Here is an 18,304-nt window from a genome sequence, read left to right on the forward strand (position 1 = left end):
GGACCAGATCTGTGCCCAAGGACATACAAGGCGTGGTCCATGGCTTAGAGTTTTCTCAATCTTGGTAGAGATGCAGCACTAGCATATGTTTATTATGCACGCACCACAGTCCAGGAACTGTGCTTGAAATTAGAAATACAACATGAATTGGAAGAAGAAAGAAATCTATCCTTATGAAAGCTCATAGTCTAGCAAGGGAGAAAGACACATGTTAAAAATTATTTACAGTGCAATCAAATATGTACAAAATGCTCTGGGAACACAGAGTGGTAAAAGGGATTAGTTCTGCCTCGGGTAATTGTGGAAAGCTTCACAGAGATGGTGATATTTAACATGGAGTTTAATAAATTAGTGTTAATTTAGCAGAGAATTAATAATAAAAGCTAATATTTATTGAGTCCTTATGAGGTTTCAGGAACTGTTCTCTATGCTTGTGAATTAACTCATTTAATCCTCACAATAACCCTATCAGGTACGTGTATTTTCCCTGTTTTACTGATTAAGTAATTGACCAACAGGTTATATAACTTGCCCAAGGTCACACAGCTAAGAAAGTATCCATGCCAAGATTTCATTCTGAATTCTGGCTTAGAACTTGGGCCTTTATGCACTAGCATCTGCTGTCTCTCACACAAGGGAAAAAAAAAAGAAGAAGAAGGTAGCATGTCAAGCACATCAGCATGTGTGAAAAGCACAGTGTCCAGACACACTTGGAACAGCATGCAGCCACGGGCCTGAAATCCAGGCCACAATGCCTGCCTCACCCAGGCGGTGGGGTCAAAGTGGTAAACACATTCCTTGTTCAATAGGAATCATAGGAAGGGCAGCATGGACAGCCAGCAATGAGGAAAATAATCTAGTTTTCTTGATCCTTCTTAACAAAGGGTGGGGAGATGTAAAGATTAAGTTGCTAAGAATTTCAGGTAGCGTATCAAGAGTGGTCCTTCCCCATGTTACGCCATGACTAGGGGGTCCTTGAGAACCAGAAGCCTCCACTAGCCAATATGCTGTCCAGCTTTTCCCCGCCTCCTGAGAAGCTAAAGAATGACCTCAGGTGCTCTCAGTCCTGCGCCAGAGAATGGTCTGGGGCTCAGGGGACTGCTGGCCTGGCATCCAGCCGATTTCCTCTATCCACCCCCATCTCGATGTGCATTTCATAATGACACAGCATTTATCAGGCATGTCGCCATATTCTGGAACTGCTGATTCTGTGAAGGAAATAGAAAAGGATTCTGAGGAAGAAGAGGGTCATCAAAGACACTGCTAGAAGGCGGAGGGGGAAGAAGGGGCCAAAGGAAGAAAAAGAGAGCGAGCTTCTGCAAGAGGTGTGAAGGCCTCCTTCTAAAGACAGACCAGGACCTCTGAAGAAGCTCCTGAAAAGTAACCAAAAAGGAGACAGTTTTGTCTCCTCCCTGAGGGGCGCTGAAGTGACAGTGTGCACATTTGGCTGGGCTAAATGAGAAACGTGCTTTATTCCCAGGCAGCATATAACAGAGACTTGAAAGTCTGCCAAGACTTATAAAGTTCCCCGAATGCTTCCCACTTCGGTGGATATATATGAGAATGAATTCTCATTCTCTTTATGAAGCCAGGAATGTATCTCTAATGTCTTTGAATTTCTGGGTAGGAAAATGAATGGTTTAGGGGCACTAGTGATGTTTTCATCTCTTCTTCCTGCTGCTTCTAGTAAGAGATGGACTGCATCTCATAAGACTGGCAAGAAAGTGTTGGCAGGAGACCAGTCAGCCTGATCGAGTGGTTTATTATTTCAATTGAATTGTGAGAGAAAGGAGAAAAGTACTCAGATAAAACTGTAAGACCATATTAGATACTATGAAGCATAAAAGAGATGGCACAGAAAGAAAAATAGCGAAGGACTTGCCCAGCAATTTTCAGAAGATACGAGAGAAAGGGGCTGGGGGCAACGTTGACATTCTCAGCTGTTTCTACACCAACACATCACAGATGAAAAATTGTCAAACTGAACTTTTAAAAGCATGGACAAATTTGGTAAAAATCATCTCTTACGTCTTATGACTAGAATATGATGGTGGAAAGGTATATCTTGTTTAGAACAAATAGGTCTAATCGTAAGGCTAGGGGAGGAGCAGTAGATGTCAGAAAGATACACACAGGCATGGAAACTACGAAGCTGATGGTGAGGCATGGAGGCAGCAGCTGCAGGAGAGTGAAATGAAAGAAAAGCAGAAATGTTATCCTGGGACAACATCAGAGACATCGTAACCAGATGGTTAATATGTGCAGGCAAGATAGAGGAACAATGTAAGCTTTTACAGACTTCTGATGAAAATCCCACTCCACTAAAGGCAAAACATCTGAAAATTATTGAATTGCCTTATTGGAAATTTAATCTCACAAAAGAGAAAGAATCAGTGAGGGGACTTGCTGCATCGGCTTATTTCTGGCTCCTTATAAAAATCTGTTTGGAAAAAATGGCAGCTGAAGGAATCTTGAAGGAGAAGGAAAGTAACCCCATATCATCTTAGAGTTCATTAGGCCACAGAAAGGAAGTCTGAGCTTAGATATACAAGTACCCCACTTTTAGTAAATCTAATTTAGAAGCGTTCAGAGAAAACTATAGAAAATAATCCTGTAATCAATGAATGAGAAGCTGTCAAATAGAAATTTGATGACATAATTGCCAAATTCCCTAAGAAATAAGAAAAGGATTAAATGTTAAGATAACTCAGTATTCAATGATCAGGTGAGAAAATACAGGTCAGAAATTACCAATGATAATCATCAAAGAGTGGCATCAAGATTTAAGGATGGGTCAGAAGTGCCAAAGCCTAAAATTATCTGAAAATGGAAATATATTTTGTCTATTAAAAGTAAATAAAAAGAAAGACAGAAAAAAAGAAAGAAAAATCTAAAATACACCCACTGCTTAGAGCAGATGGTATACTGTTAACTTACAATTAGAGAGAAGAACTGTTCAACTCTTATTATTTTTCTAGCATCCTCATAGAGAATGTTCTTAGAACTAAAAAGGATAGGGAAAATGTATTTGAGAGTTGAAGCCTAAGATAGGTAAGGATATAGTAAAATCATATTTAGCTTCATTAAATGAATTTAAATCCAAAATGTCTGGCAAGAACTTGCTACTTTAAAGCCTGAGCCCACCCCACTTAAAAAGATCAGGGCCACAGATCTGTACTGAACCATCCCTGGTCACACCCAAACCTCGCTTCTCTCTCTGTCTCTCTCTGTCTCTCTGTCTCTCTGTCTCTCTCTCTCTCTCTCTCTCTCTCTCTCTCTCTCTCTCTCATAAACTCCCTCCCCATTCCCACCTCCCTCTCTCACTCCAATTCCCAAATTCTCACTTACTTTTATACCTCTAGGTTTACTTGCTTCTCCCACCTTCTCTGCCAAACTATTTCTCCTGTCTCATGTTTTGTCTCTGTCCTTCCATCTCACTATATTCATACTGGGTCCTCAGTTATCAGAGTTCCACTGAATTTAAAACTCAAGACTTATTTTTCTAACTGTACATTCTCCCTCCCAACCTCCTGGCTCATAGGGTATATTACTTTATATTAAAGTAAATTGCATGCTATATTTTTAAAAGTATTTTTGTATGATATTGCTGTATCACACTGTTGAAAAATAAATGTTGCACCAGGTTCTCTAGAAAAAGAATAAAATGGATGTGATTGAAGGAGTGGGGAAAAGACATACAAGGTCAGACAATTAAGTTCGTGAACCCATCCTAGAAAAAGTGCTACATACCTCATTGCTGAATATCACTACAGTCACCTTCGAAGTACTCCCCTAGGGAAGCTATGCACCAATGCCAGTGCCTAGTCCACCCTTCAAAGCAATTCTGGAAATCTTTTTCTGGAATGGCCATCAGAGCTGTTGTCTTATTACCCTTGATGTCCTGAAATTTCATCCAAATGTCTTCCTTTCAATATTTCCTTTATCTTTGGATAAAGAAAGAATTCATTAGGGGCCAGATCAGGCAAGTAGGGAGGATGTTGCAATACAGTTATTTGTTTACTGGCTAAAAACTCTCTGACAGACAGTGTCATGTGAGCTGGTTTATTGTCGTGATGCAAGAGCCATGAATTGTTGGCAAAAAGTTCAGGTCCTTTTCGTCTAACTTTTTCACACAGCCTTTTCAGCACTTCCAAATAGTCAACTTGGTTAGCTGTCCAGTTGGTACAAATTCATAATGCATAATCCCTCTGATATCAAAATAAGGTTATCAACAAGTTCTCAAACTTAATTGTCAGACCTCATAAGTAAATCAGAGTGCTTGAGATCTAACCTCAGCGAGATTCTGCAATGATCATTCAACTTTTGACGAGATCATTACCAAAGGGTGACGTTATTAAGAGATAATATAAATTCAGTGAGAACAAACAGAAGTGTCTCATTTCCTATTTTGACTTAATAGGCAAGTAGTAAACTTGATGTAAAAGATAAGAACATGTAACATTGGTAATAGTCCAGAGAAGGAAATGATAAAGTTGTTGAACAGCTAGGCCCAAATAATTTATATATTGGATTCCTTTCAGATTGAAGTCACAGTGATTGCCCCCAGCTTCTGTTTGGTGCTAGCCTTTGAATGGCACCTATTTACTGGTATTGCTAATCAGAGGTGTACAAGATTTAAAGCTAGAAAGAACAGTTAATGTGCCAGATAACAGTCACGACTTGAAAATAATTCAATCACCTATAAAAACATAAGCCACAACTATTAAGAATAAATTCATACTAAGCATCATAAATTAAGTATGAAAAAACAAGGATAGGATTGGGGCTTTCTAGTTCCTCATTCCTTGGTCCTAAACTTTATAGCAAACAGAAATATTAACTGATCTCTAGTTTTTAAAAATACTTTTGATTATTCCAAACAAAATTTAATTGACAAAGGTGTGATTCTGGAATTCTGTCATCTTTCACAACATTATATTTGAGAACATACATTTAAATCAAATGTATCATCTGTACTTTAAAGAATGTAGTGTCACTTTCTCCACATACACATTCACTCATAAACATTTCCACAAAGCAAGGGTGGCTATAGCAGATCGTCTGACCTCTGCGTATCCACAGCCTGCTTGAAATAATGAATGTAGGTTCCCTGGTCTCTGCAGATATGTCCAAGAGGGACTAGACTAGCCATATGTGCTCTACGGATTATACATGCCTTTCCGTGAGCTCCAAATTCCAGGACATGTGCTCAAGGGTACTTACAAGCTAGAAGTACTACCTGAAAGCTTTGAGTTTTAAACAAATGTCCACACTTTGAGCCACATAGAATGATGTTTCATTATCTTTGATACTGTTTCCCAAAATAGTTTAAAATAGTTGTCACTCTTTGATCCACTTCCAGATTAAAAATATTTTTAATTTTCGGAAGAACTATGATGAATGAGGCGTGACTTTTTAACACCAAGTGCTAATAATTTATAGAGACTCCAAGGACCTTGCTTTATTTAGATTCACATTGAACAATGATGTTTTAGTAAATGACAACAGCAAATCTCCAATATAGAGCAAAAGGCATATTTAATGTACACAACACGTGAACTTGCTCTGGCAATAAAATCTCTTATAACTATACATTGTTTATTTGAATAAGCCTTATAAGCCTGATAACTGTTTAGGGAATTTTCTGTCTAAATATCTTTGGAATATTTCCTGGTGATTTCAGTCAAGCCATAATCTGATTCAATGAAAGAACTGTTTTAACTGATTTATTTTCTATCATATATAAATAGCCTTTTATAGCCAGAGAGTGATCTCATGCATTTACTGTCTTAAGATGTTATTAGAAAATAGTAAACATATCCAGATTCTTTGACATGATTATTTTGTAAAGAAGTGCTCACATCGTTTTGTGAATCTCATATTAATGTAAATGTTCAGTAAATCAACAAATAGCTATTAGCCCATGCAACTATGTGCCTAATATTATGCTGTATATTTTAGTACAAAGATAAACAAAATATGTTTTTGTTTTAATAAATATTCGAGTGTCCATTATGTTTAGTGAGGTGCAGGAGCAAGATACACCATACGAGACACAAAAATGAATAAAGAGACTGCATATAGGAACCTAATTATAAAAACATCTATAACATGAAGTAGAAATTGCTGAATAGAGAAATGACAGATGAGTCATCTGAATGTCAGCACAGCAGAGTGCTTATGATCATAGAATCTTAGGTCAGGCAACGCTGGTATGAGCCTCTGCTCCATCATTTGCAGCTGACCCTTGAACAACATGGATTTGAACTACACGGGTTCACATATAGGTGTGTTTGTTTATTTGTTTGTGTGTTTGCTTGTTAATAAATGCAGTTGACCCTTTGTATCCATGGGTTTTGCATCAGCAGATTCAACCAACCATAAATCAAAAACAGTATTTTTATATTCCCAACAGCATATCGAAATACTACTGTTTTCAATTTGCAGGTGGTTGAATCCACTGTGCAAAAGGCCTACCATAGACTGAAATCTACAACTCTCCATAGATTTTCAACTGCTCAGGGGTTAGTACCCCCAACCCCCGCATTGTTCAAGGGTCAACTGTACTTAATGTTATTCCTTAAATGTCAGTCACTTTGTCATCTATAAAATATGTGAGGTTTAAATGAGAAAATGCTTAAATTATGGCATTGGCCTGATACATAGTAAGAACTCAAAAGTTATGTTGTCATTAGTTACACATAATGGATAAAACACTGCAGGCCAAAAGGGGACTAAAAACAAAGAGAGGATGAAGAGGGGAAAGGGGGAGAATGGGAAGAGGGAACAGAGGAAGGAGAAGAGAAAGAGGGAGAGACAAAAAGAAAGCACATCATCAATTTGGTTAGGAAAAGAGAAGGCAGGATTGAAGAAATCTTTGTGAAGCGGTGGCACTTGAGCTGTTTTTGAAGGACGGATAGGATTTTTCAAAGTGGAGGTAGGAAGAGGACTCAACATAAACAGGTGTCAGAGGCGTTGCCTGTAAGTGTGTTCAGCGTGCAGCACGTGTGCAGTGTTGCCGAAGTACACTGCGTTTGGAGGTGAGAAACCAGACCAAAAGACACGTGTTGGTAGAAATCTTTAGATGCTAGACTTAAACCTGGGACTGTGTTTAGTTCAACAGATTTTTAAGTAAGGTAGTGAGAAATCTAGGCTGCGCTGTGCAGCCTAGATTAAGATGACAGCACTACATAGGGTGGAGTGGGAAAGGAAACATCTGTGGAGGAGGCTTGTCAAGTAGGCTCTTGCCACTGCATTAGAAGTAACGGGAAATTAATTAGCAGTGGTTAAAGATTATAGTTGACATGGAAAGAGGATTCAAAAGATATCGCGGGTCCACTTCTCAGGAGATTTGGCAACAGATGAGACGGTGGAGCAGAGAGAAGTAGGAGTGAACTATAACTCTGAAATTTCAAGCCACCGTGATCGGAAAAGTCCTACCACTGTTCACAAAACTAAGGAAATCAGAAGGAAGATCAGTTTTGTGGTATTGATGATAAGTTCAGTGAGTGGTGAATTTAGGGACCAATTTCTGGTGACTGTGCTCGTCATGCAGCTGATAAATGTGGGTCTTGAGTTGGTGAGAGCAGTTCAGAATAGAGATATTGATTTGGACATCAAGTGCCCACCTACAAATAGACTGCAGTATAGTTGAAATTATACCTTCAACACAGTGAAAAAATAGTGCAGACAGTATTGCAAGTTTTCTATCATCTTGCTCCTTGAGAGATGCACAGATAATCTGTATATAATAATGTAAACTTTGCTTCAGTTTGAAAATTCAAAGTCATGAGCATATTGTCATTTGGAACCAAATGGAGGGAAAAAGTAAAGAAGGGTAACCATGGTCATAAAAATGAAAGCAGAAAATAAAATAGCTGCTGAGAGAATAGAGGAATATGGCTTAAAGTAAGAGTCAAACCTCCTTGAACATGGACCTTGAATTCAAACAAAAGATTCTCCTGTTAAAAGTTTTTTTAAAAAGCAGACAATCTTGACAGCATACTAATTTGACAAACGTTGTAACATTCTTCTGTTTTGTTTTATGAAACAAATGTTTCTTATTGTTGATGAAACATCTCTGTGCTTCACATATTAAGCATACTTTTAATTAACATGGAGAACAAAGCAATGTGTAACCACATGAAAAATCTTCCGTGGTGAATGAAGAAAATCCAAGTTCTTTAAAAGTGAATGAGCATCTTATTTAGCTATTAGATGAACCTAATTAATTAACATAAATTAGAATTTTTAAGTAATGCAATATACTCTTCAAGACATGACAGGTGGGTATGCTATCAAAACTCTTTTCTAAATGAAAATCTAGAATCCACATGCAGTGATATAAATGCATAACATTCACATTTTTATTCCCCTCATTCCTAGGAATCTAGTTTTCTAGTAGAAGTACATTACCCTTTGTCACTTTTCATTATTTTGGATCCTTCAAAGTCCAAAATTGAGAAAAAGTAAGCCACAGCCACCGAAAAGGGTATCATTTCTTCTGTCCTCAGAAACACTCTTTTAGATTATCTAGTAGAAAACTTATTGAATACAGTTAATTAGCTCTTGTGTTTCTAAGATTTTATATATATATATATATATATATATATGTATATATGTCTCCATCCATGTTTCAAAAGACAGAAATATTTAAGCTACAATTATAAAAGGTGTATCTATGAGAATTACAATATCCAAAGCCTCCTAATTACTTAAAGCATCATCATATAAAAACAAGGAAACATGGACTGATATTAATTATGACGTGGTAAGGTTTTAAAATGAATGTCATAAGTAATTCCATGCCTGTCTTTTAGGATGTCATTGGAAAGACACTGCAGTACCTTGGGGCATTTGGTGAGCTGAGCAACACAGAGCAAGTTGTGGCTCAGATCGATGAAGAAATGTGTATCAACTGTGGCAAATGCTACATGACCTGCAATGACTCTGGCTACCAGGTAAGAATTCCGCAGTAGTTAGGATGCTGTGAAGCATGTTTCTTCTGGCTTTTGTAGCAGAAAGCATCTTCTGTTGCTAAGTCTGCGATTCAGACCAGACCTGTCGAATATTGCACCTCAGCAATGGCATGTCCCTGTCGTCTCACGTTCAAAGCACAGAATTGTTTTAAAGGAAAACCATTCATTATGCTTACTATGCCATTATTCAATGCACAGTATTATTTTAACATCATTTCATCATTTATAAAATTGGAGGGAAACATACAACCAAAAAGAGCAAGTCACACAATTATAGAAAATAGGGAACATTATGTTCTTTTAAAAAAATAATTTATTTTTCGATTACAGTTGACATACAACATTGTATTAATTTCAGGTGTTCAACATAGTAATTAGACATTTAAATAACTTACAAAATGATCACCCATTATGTTTTAATACACAAAGAAGGAAAAAGAACAACCATTTATTTCTATTGCCCTGAAAGGACTCTATTCCTTCTACCAAAAAAGAATTAGCTTCCATTCACTATTGATTGGGCTTTTGCTACAGTTAGAATGAAAAAGTACTTTCCCACCAACTAGTTGTGTAGGCTGGGACCAGGGATTTCTCTGTTCTAAAAGCCAGCAAGTTGTATTCCTACCACCTGAAGTGAACCACAGATTCCCTGTTCCTCACCATTCAGCTCAGAGTCTGCCATGGGACAATAAAGACAAAGTGGGAATGCAACTATCTTCAGGTTACAAACTACAGAATAATATTATTTTCATAAAACTTTTTAAGCTATAAAGGAGTATAACAAAGTAAAGTAAGATATCTTTAAGAAGATACATGGAATTTTCAAGGTAAATAAAATGGCCGTTTTTTAAAATTGAAGGTCATTTACCTTATTCAGCCTGGAATCCCATGTTGCTTATGATGGGATTTTGCATATTCTTCTGACCACCTAATAGAGATATGACAGACATATTTTAATTTTTTAAAAAATCTCTTCTGCCTTAATTTGACTTTAGTTCTAGACCACAATTTTAACCCATGTATCACATTTTGTTCTAGTTGAAAGGTGTCTCTTCTAAGTTATTTTGAAAATACTAATCATTATCACATTCATTGTCACGTCATCTTTCCTCTAAATAACCAATCAGAAATAAGTCAAGAACTCCTATCACTAAAATCATAGCATCAGGGTTCTAATATATTAAATCTTAGAAGTTATGACTCCTACCCTGGAATTCTAGCCTACATACCACTTCACAAAAAAATAATCTTATTAATGAGGAAAAAAAAATCACAGCTCGTATTCATTTAAAAGGTTTTAAAAGTCATCCTTTGACCCTTTATTTCAAAAAGATAAAAAATAGAAAATCAAAATCTTCAATTGAATGTGAAATTTTTGTGTTTGCAAATTTTCAAAGTATGAGATTTCTAAGACATAAATTTTATTTCCATCAAGGGCTTCTGTTTATTAAAGTGGCATAAGGATGAGAAATAGTTTTTACTAATTCAGATAACCATCCAAGACGTTATTTTACAAAACATGGCAATAATTTGTGTGGACAAATTTTCTTCTGGTTTGCCATAACTACGATTCTTGTTCAGATATAATATGGTGGTTTCCTTAGAGAAAAAAAAATATATATATATATATATTCAGTCTGATATAATTTACTCTAATAAAACCATTTTCATTTTTATGTGTATAAAAGAGGAAAGAATTCTAGTAACAAGTAGTTTTACTTGGAGAATGGAAATCTTTAAACAAAAAATTGTTTTGAGTTGGATTATAATACATTGTTTAAGACACAGGAAAAAAAATCAGCATCAGGTAATTATTTGAAAATGTAAGATTTGCAGACCTGACCTCAAGGAGTACCTGGAGGAAGGAGAACTTCATGTACCTGCAGTTTTCTTCAGCCCCTACCTCATCACTCCAAATTAGTATACAGTCAGAAAGGACACTGCACTTGTTTGTAAGTGAGAGGACCAGACACATCCCCTAAGTCCCCTCTGCCCCCACGTAGCAGCCCTAAAGTCCTCTTGATGGAAATTCTTGCAAGTTGTTTCCACCACTGAAATGTTTCTCTTTAACAAGCAAATAGTCATCATGATTTTAAATAAAAATCTCAATTGTAAATTTCATGTTAGGTATTTTATTATAGATTGTACTATGTTAAACAAAAAGGAAAAAAGGAAGGGAGGGAGGAAGAAAGGGAGAAATAAATTGTTAAATTTCTCAAAACCCTGACCCTTTTCAAAGCTGGAGGCCTCTCAGCTGTGGTTCTCACAGCTGGGTTAGCGTCAGGTGTGGGCTGGAAGCCAGGCGTCCACGCTCTCCATCTTTCAGGGCTTTTTTCTCTTTGTGGTGGGACAACGCCCAGAATCGGCTTGGAAATCCTCAAACCTCCAAGCTGGCTCTTAAGTTAATTTTTTTCCTCCTGCTTTCTTATAAAAACTACACATGTGACTTGAATCCAAACAAGTGCATTCCATGCCCCATGTGATGGTGCCACTTTTCACTGACTCGGAGTGTGAGGAGGGAGAGGGCATGTGTGAAAGCACCCGCCGCCCTCAAGTAGCAGACACCCCAGCCTCCTGGGGCTGGAAGGACCTGAGCTCTGCTCAGAACAAAGGACCCTGGCGAGCGACTATGTTATGAGATATTTTCCTCACACAGCACAAGAAAAACACCTCTAAGGAATTTTAAACATTGTGTTTCTAATTTAAAAGGATTTCTTTTGTCTGTTTTCTCCCTCCTCTCTGGCAGCTCAACTGTTGCTATAGCTGCACCACAGCGTCGGGCGTAGTTGTCTCCAAGTGCAGCTCCACTGCAGTGGAGAAGAGCGTTGGTGCTACAGATGGGGGCATTCTCGACTTGTGGGCAGTGACAGCAATACTCTTTATTTCTGTTTGCAGGCCATACGGTTTGATCCCGAAACCCACCTGCCCACCATTACCAACGCCTGTACAGGCTGTACTCTGTGTGTCAGCGTCTGCCCTATTATCGACTGCCTCAAAATGGTTTCCAGGACAACACCTTATGAACCAAAGAGAGGCTTGCCCTTAGCTGTGAATCCAGTGTGTTAAGGTGATTTGTGAAACAGTTGCTGTGAACTTTGAGGTCATCCACATGCGCTTATCTTTTTAATTGTGATCATTATGTTCAGCTCTTTCTAAATTGAAACACATACATAATTTTTAGATAAAAATATAACATCTAAATAAACTTCTAAATTTTAAAAATGTCTGCTACCAGTGACTATTCAATTAATAGTCATAAAATAGAATAATTCTTTTCTGAAGACGGTTGTTAAATAACTGTGTAGCAGCTAATTGGATGTTCAATGTCAGTTGTCCATTGTGAAAAATATTAATTTTTTGTGGCAACTAATGCAACAATTTCCAAATTGCCCTGTGCTGTGCTCTGTCTGTGATTCCTAATTGTAAGTGAAATTAAGTATTTTAGAACAAAGTACAATTTGACATACAAGAAAATGTTTCCAAGGAAACATTTATAATTAAAAGTTACAGTTAATTTTAACACTGTGTCTAAGCAAATATAATTAGCTCCATAAAGCACAAATGAAGAAAGTCAAATAACTTTTTTTCTGTGTCAGGAAAAGAAAGTTAAAAAGGGTTTGGTTTGCAAAACTTTTTAAAGGCTCCTTCGCTAAAATAGCTTCTTTTTGGTGCTAGATACTGAAAGCGAGAGTATTGGTAACCATTCATATCACTCTGTGCTATTCACCACTCATGCCTGAGATAGGTGTACAAATTCAACCAATGAATCAACATGATATTCTTATTGAAATATTTAAACTAAGTTTCTAGCAAAATAGATGTTAGGATGGAGTTCTGGTTAAAACCACTCTTTTGCTGTACACAAATATGTTCTATCTGCTTTTAATAGTAACCTTCATGATTATAGCAATTAATATTTAAACAAAGCCCAAATTATACAGCAGTGAGTGGGTCATGAGCTTCATTATTCAAGAATGAAAAATGTAGTATTGGCAATATATGCTAAATATGCAAAAAACATTTGACTACTCTATTTTAGTGCTTGTGTTAAATTTCAAAAGTAATGGAATAAAAAATATTTTATCTATTATTGCCAAACAGTATTTTTGCATTTCTCTATTTTCTTAATCAGCAAATAGCACCATATAAATTCATTTATCTGTTATTTGTGGCTTGTTTTCATATGAACTCATAAGTAATAAATCTTTAAGTAACAATCTGTGGCCTATTTCTATGACAAATGCAAGATCTAGAAAAATAAAATATTTGATTACACACTTTTAGAAATGAACATTTACCACAAAATCTATGTGACTGAATTATATCAAATAAAATTTCATAAAGCATTGTAAACATCGTGGTCTTTTGCTGCCTCTTTTGAAAATACAATCTCATGCCAACCATTTAGATTTTGAGGTGGGGCAGTTTTGGGTTAATTCTGTAGTAAATTCCACCCAAAATTATACATAACCCTAGTTGAACTCTAATGAGGGTAATGACGGTGTAGTTTATTTAAAGGTTTCACTTCCTGTTCCTCTTATTCAGGTTTCCCTATTGAGTTCAACTCTACTCTGCCAAATGCATCTTTCACTGGACACAGGCCAGGCTTCTCACAACTGCTCATAGGCAGAGATAAATGGAAACTGGCAGCCTACCACCGAAGGTGCCAACTTCACTATAAGAAACATCCATGCCACTTAATATTACTCCTTCGATAGTGGTGAGATATTAAGGACTCATGTAAACTGACTAGATTTTGTCACCTTGGGGACATTTTACTTTTTGGACTTGGTAACAGCTTAGCAAAGAGCTCAGATTGTCCCGAAAAGAAATTTGCCAGGGCCGTGTGGATGCCATTGTAATGTATTACCGCCTCTCTCAATATGATGAGAGATCTTTCCTCTGGTGGTTCATCTGGTAGCCTTTTAGGAATTTTATGAAAGACATTCAGGGCACATATGCCTGAGTCCTCTTCAAGACAAGTACTGCCAGGCAGAAATTCCCTTAATAGAGCTTAAAGAAAAATTAGTTTATGACCTTTACATCCTTCTCCGAGGAAGAGTAGACATAGTGCTTTAACTCTTCTCTGGAATTATTGTACTTTGTGGAACTTGAGTGACCAGGGCTTGGAGTTAGCCATGGTAAAGCCATGATTTTACAAGTTTGTTTTTCATGAACATTTCTTTGTGTTGTGTCTACTTTCTGGTTTACACTAAGAGGTTTGTTTTTTTTTAATTCTTGTTCTTTATAGGAAACATAGTTCAAGTTTACATGTGTGGCTTGCAGAGAGACTCAGATAGAGGAAGAAGGAAAATCAGATTATTCCATCCAGCAAGAGACCACAAGCCACTGGCCCCAACACACCAATTCTCTTGGCTCCTTCAGGCCTGAATAAAGACGTAGGACCTGGCCAAGGAGTTTAGTTAGTGTCCCCTATGTCTAAGAAACTGACTAAATGTTCTACATAAGTTAATTTTATGTATAAGCTTGGCTGGGCCACAGGACCCAGATACTTGACCGAGCATTATTCTTGATGTTTCTCTGAGGGTGTTTTTGGATGAGATTTACATTTAAATCGGTAGCCTCTGAGTAGAGCAAATTGCCCTCCATAATGTGGGTGGGCCTCATCCGATAAGTTGAAGCCTGAACAAAAGGCTGACCTCCCCTTAGCCAGAGGGAATTCTCTCCCAGGTGACCTTTGCACCTTTTCGGCACCATCAACTCTTCCTGGTTCTACAGCAGACTGCTGTTGCCTTCAAACTATAACAGTCCTGAATCTCTAGCTGGCTAGTCTCTCCTATCAGATTTTGAATTTGCCAATTCTCTACAATCACATGAGGCAATTCCTTAAAATAAAAATCTGTACACACACACACACACACACACACACACACACACACACACACACACATCCTATTGGTTCTGGTTCTGTTTCTCTGGAGAACTGTCACTAATAAAACATATATTATCTTGTTTGAATGTTAAAATGATCAAAGTTCAGTTCTATTGTTTTTTTCCATTAACAAATGAGGACATGGATGCTTAAAGAGTAAGTAACTTGTTGCAGGTCTTATAGCTAATTAAGTATTTTGTCAGGTATATTCATTATGTCCATTATACCATCAGTTTTCCCTCTTTTGTTCATCCAGACATTCATTCATTCAACAAGTGTTTATCAAACAACTACCATCACCAAGCACTGGCCTAAGTGAGGGCTGAGGGTGTGAACTTGAATGATGAAAGTTCCCTAAATTCCAGCCGCTTACAATCTATGGGGGAATCAGGCATGTGACAGTTATTACAGCACATGTGGTCAGCGCTAGGAAAACAATCTTGAGAGAAGGAACATCTAAAGAATCCTTTCTTGACAAGATGATGAATTAAGCCAAGTTTTTAGCTCATAAAATAATTTTCTAAATAGGTAATGAGAGAATAACATGACAACAAGAAGAAAAGCAGAAGTGTGAAAAGTCTGGAATATTCAGAAAACTGTAAGAGTTTGGAATTAGGTAGAACAAAAGGAACATGTGTTAGGAGATAGAGAGAGAGAGAGGAGAGAGAGATTGATTTGAATCATCTTCTAGGATTCCTCAGGGAGTCAAAATCAGCATTTTGTTCAGTCATTCATTCAAAAACATTATGTATCTCTCTAATGCCAAGCACTTGCTAATTGATGGTGATTCAACTATGAATAAGATACACATGGTTTCTGCCTTACTGAGCTTACATCATAGTGAAGGATACAAAAAGCATGCAAATAAATAAACTACAAATCTTAGGCAATAACAACAAGGGCCTGGGGTAGAGATGAGGAGGGCACTCATTCTTCATTGGGTGGGCAGGGAGGTCCTGATGAAGAGGGAAGGAGATGCACATGAACATTAGGGAAGAAAGAGTGTGTTCTAGAAGTGGAAACAAGTGCAAAGGCCCTGAGGTTGAAAAGAGCCTGAGTTACTTAAACTACTAAAAAGATAGTTTGAGGTAGGGTAATAGAAGATAATGTCTAAAATCCATAGAAATGGTGAACTAGAAGCAGTTTTAAAGGTGTCCTTGAGATTTGTATCCCCTTCTTCCACTCTGACTATTGCAGTCACCCCTTCTATACAGATGATGTCAACTTTTTCTCACACTTGTTTAATGCAGAACAAGTTTTCTAGCACTGTTTTAAAATTATGTCAGACAAAAAAAAAAGCTAAAATTAAAATGTAGATAAAACACCTTATTTAAGCAGATAAGACGTCTCATTTAAGCACAAGGTCAGCATTTTTAAATTTGGTCAGAATTCAAGTTATTAACCCCATTTCATAGATGAAAAAACCAAGGCTCAAAGAGTTTATGTGATTTGCCCAAGACCATACATTGCAGAGGGCAAAGTATATTCAAACCCAGGCTGCAGTCACCCACTACACAGCCCACAGTGCCTGTTCTCCATCTTCACTTGAGCCTCTCAAACCTTCCTACCAATATCAAAATAGTCAATCATCTTGCACATAGATTATTAGAATCTGGATCTGCACTTGCCAAGTACGTGAACTCAGATATGTTAACTAGACCACTGAACCTCAATAGTTTCATCTATGAAATGGAGAAGATAATAGCGTTGCATTTAATAAATTATATATAATTATAACTTCTGTTGCTATTATTTACGGGCATAGAATTTTCAAATACAGTTTAAAGAGATAAAAGGTTACCAGCAAAACTCTACATTTACTACATTCAAAATCAGACTGTCCTAGTAGAACTATTGGTATGACTTCCTAAGTTAACATTCATCACCTGTAGCCATCTGGAAAAAGACATCTCATGCAGTTGGAAAACCAAGATTTTTAAAAAGAAAGGATAACCAATTCTGACAAAAATAAAATATCCCAGTAGTAAAAATTAAAATATATAAACATATAAAATTATCTAAAAAGAAACATATATAAACATATAAAATTATCTCATTGTGTATGTATAATAATTTCATTGTCCTTTCTCAATTCTATTAGCTGGACAGACCTTGTAGTATTCTTTGTATTTTTTTTTTCATTAAGAGGACGTTTAAAGCCAAAACAGGTAAGTGACTTACACAAATCAGTATACTTCCTTGTTATCTATTTGGAAACGAAGCTCAGCTGACTTGCCTTTCAGTCAGTGCCCTCTTTTCCAGATCATTTTGTTGAGCAGGTATTAGACACTTTTCTACAATATAGGTATTTAGAGATGCATTGTCACTTTTGGTGGTCTTAGGGTACCAGTAATAGCCCGAAGAAATCATGTAATAACTATTGTCTGAATGGATTAAGATATTACCCTTAGAAATGAGTTTATTACCTGGCAGGATCTCATCTACTTCTATCCTATGAAGTTAATTCAATTAACAGGAAAGTCATTAGACACACTATTATCTACCCAGGGATGTAACTTTTCCTCTTACCTACAGATGCACAAAATTCAGCAAACTACCTGCAGAGCAAAAAGTTGGACCAGACCCTTAATGATTAGGGGGGTTGGTGTAGTCCAGCTCTCTCTTTTATTAATTAATATTATAACATTAATTAATATGGTACCTCTTTTATTAATTAATATAGATCTTCTGCTTAAATTTTTAAAATTACAGATGGCATCTTTAAATTGAATGGTCCCATTCAGGTTAGAAAGAAGCATGTCTGACTGTTCCTTTGAGTGTATTAGCCTCTCATTAACTCCTCTAGAGCATTTATAAACTCTAGGTTGGGTCATTGTATCTGGAATTACAATTATCTTTCATGATAGCCTCACTCACTGTTATTCTAATATGCACTGTAAACAGCTGCGCCATAAAGAGCCACCTCATCTTTGTCACTGGTAAGTCGTCTATACTAGTGAGTCCCCTTGATTAATGCACCTGTGCAGCGATTTGCTTACAGACTTTATACAGTGCATTTCCACATGCTGTGTTCTGCAAACGCCAACAGCTGTCTGAGTGCTCCCGTCTTTCTATGTCTCTGCCTTCTTTATTTCACTACTGTTGATGAATTCAAGTTTATATACTGCTGGCCGTTTCCGAAGATTTGCATCAGTCGCCATGCAGTCGTCATACTTCCTCTCTTACCAGTCCTTTTCCTTTATGTATTTCTATTGAAGATTAGATCTACCTGCCTATTAATAGTGCTGGCTTATTCATCTGTCCTGGCCTTGTGTGGGACCTGTCTCCATGGAACCTACATATTTGGGCAAAGATAAAACACCAAACATATATATATATATATATATATATGAAGGTCTGACAATTAAGTTTGCGAACTCATCCTAGAAAAAGTGCTACATACCTCATTGCTGACTATCACTACAGTCACCTT

At 36.9% G+C, this 18,304-nt stretch overlaps 1 protein-coding gene across 1 annotated transcript in view; it reads left to right on the top strand.

Annotated features, from left to right (window-relative positions):
* Positions 1 to 13,331, top strand: part of DPYD (dihydropyrimidine dehydrogenase) — an 870,205-nt gene extending 856,874 nt beyond the window's left edge. The window contains exons 25-26 of the mRNA XM_019648865.1: positions 8,820 to 8,960; positions 11,874 to 13,331. Coding sequence (XP_019504410.1) covers positions 8,820 to 8,960; positions 11,874 to 12,044 — 312 coding nt within the window. The 3' untranslated portion in view covers positions 12,045 to 13,331. The remainder of the gene's footprint in view (positions 1 to 8,819; positions 8,961 to 11,873) is intronic.
* Positions 13,332 to 18,304: the final 4,973 nt, after the last annotated feature.

Source organism: Hipposideros armiger, unplaced genomic scaffold (genome assembly GCF_001890085.2).
Source record: "Hipposideros armiger isolate ML-2016 unplaced genomic scaffold, ASM189008v1 scaffold_127, whole genome shotgun sequence".
Classification (NCBI taxonomy): domain Eukaryota; kingdom Metazoa; phylum Chordata; class Mammalia; order Chiroptera; family Hipposideridae; genus Hipposideros; species Hipposideros armiger.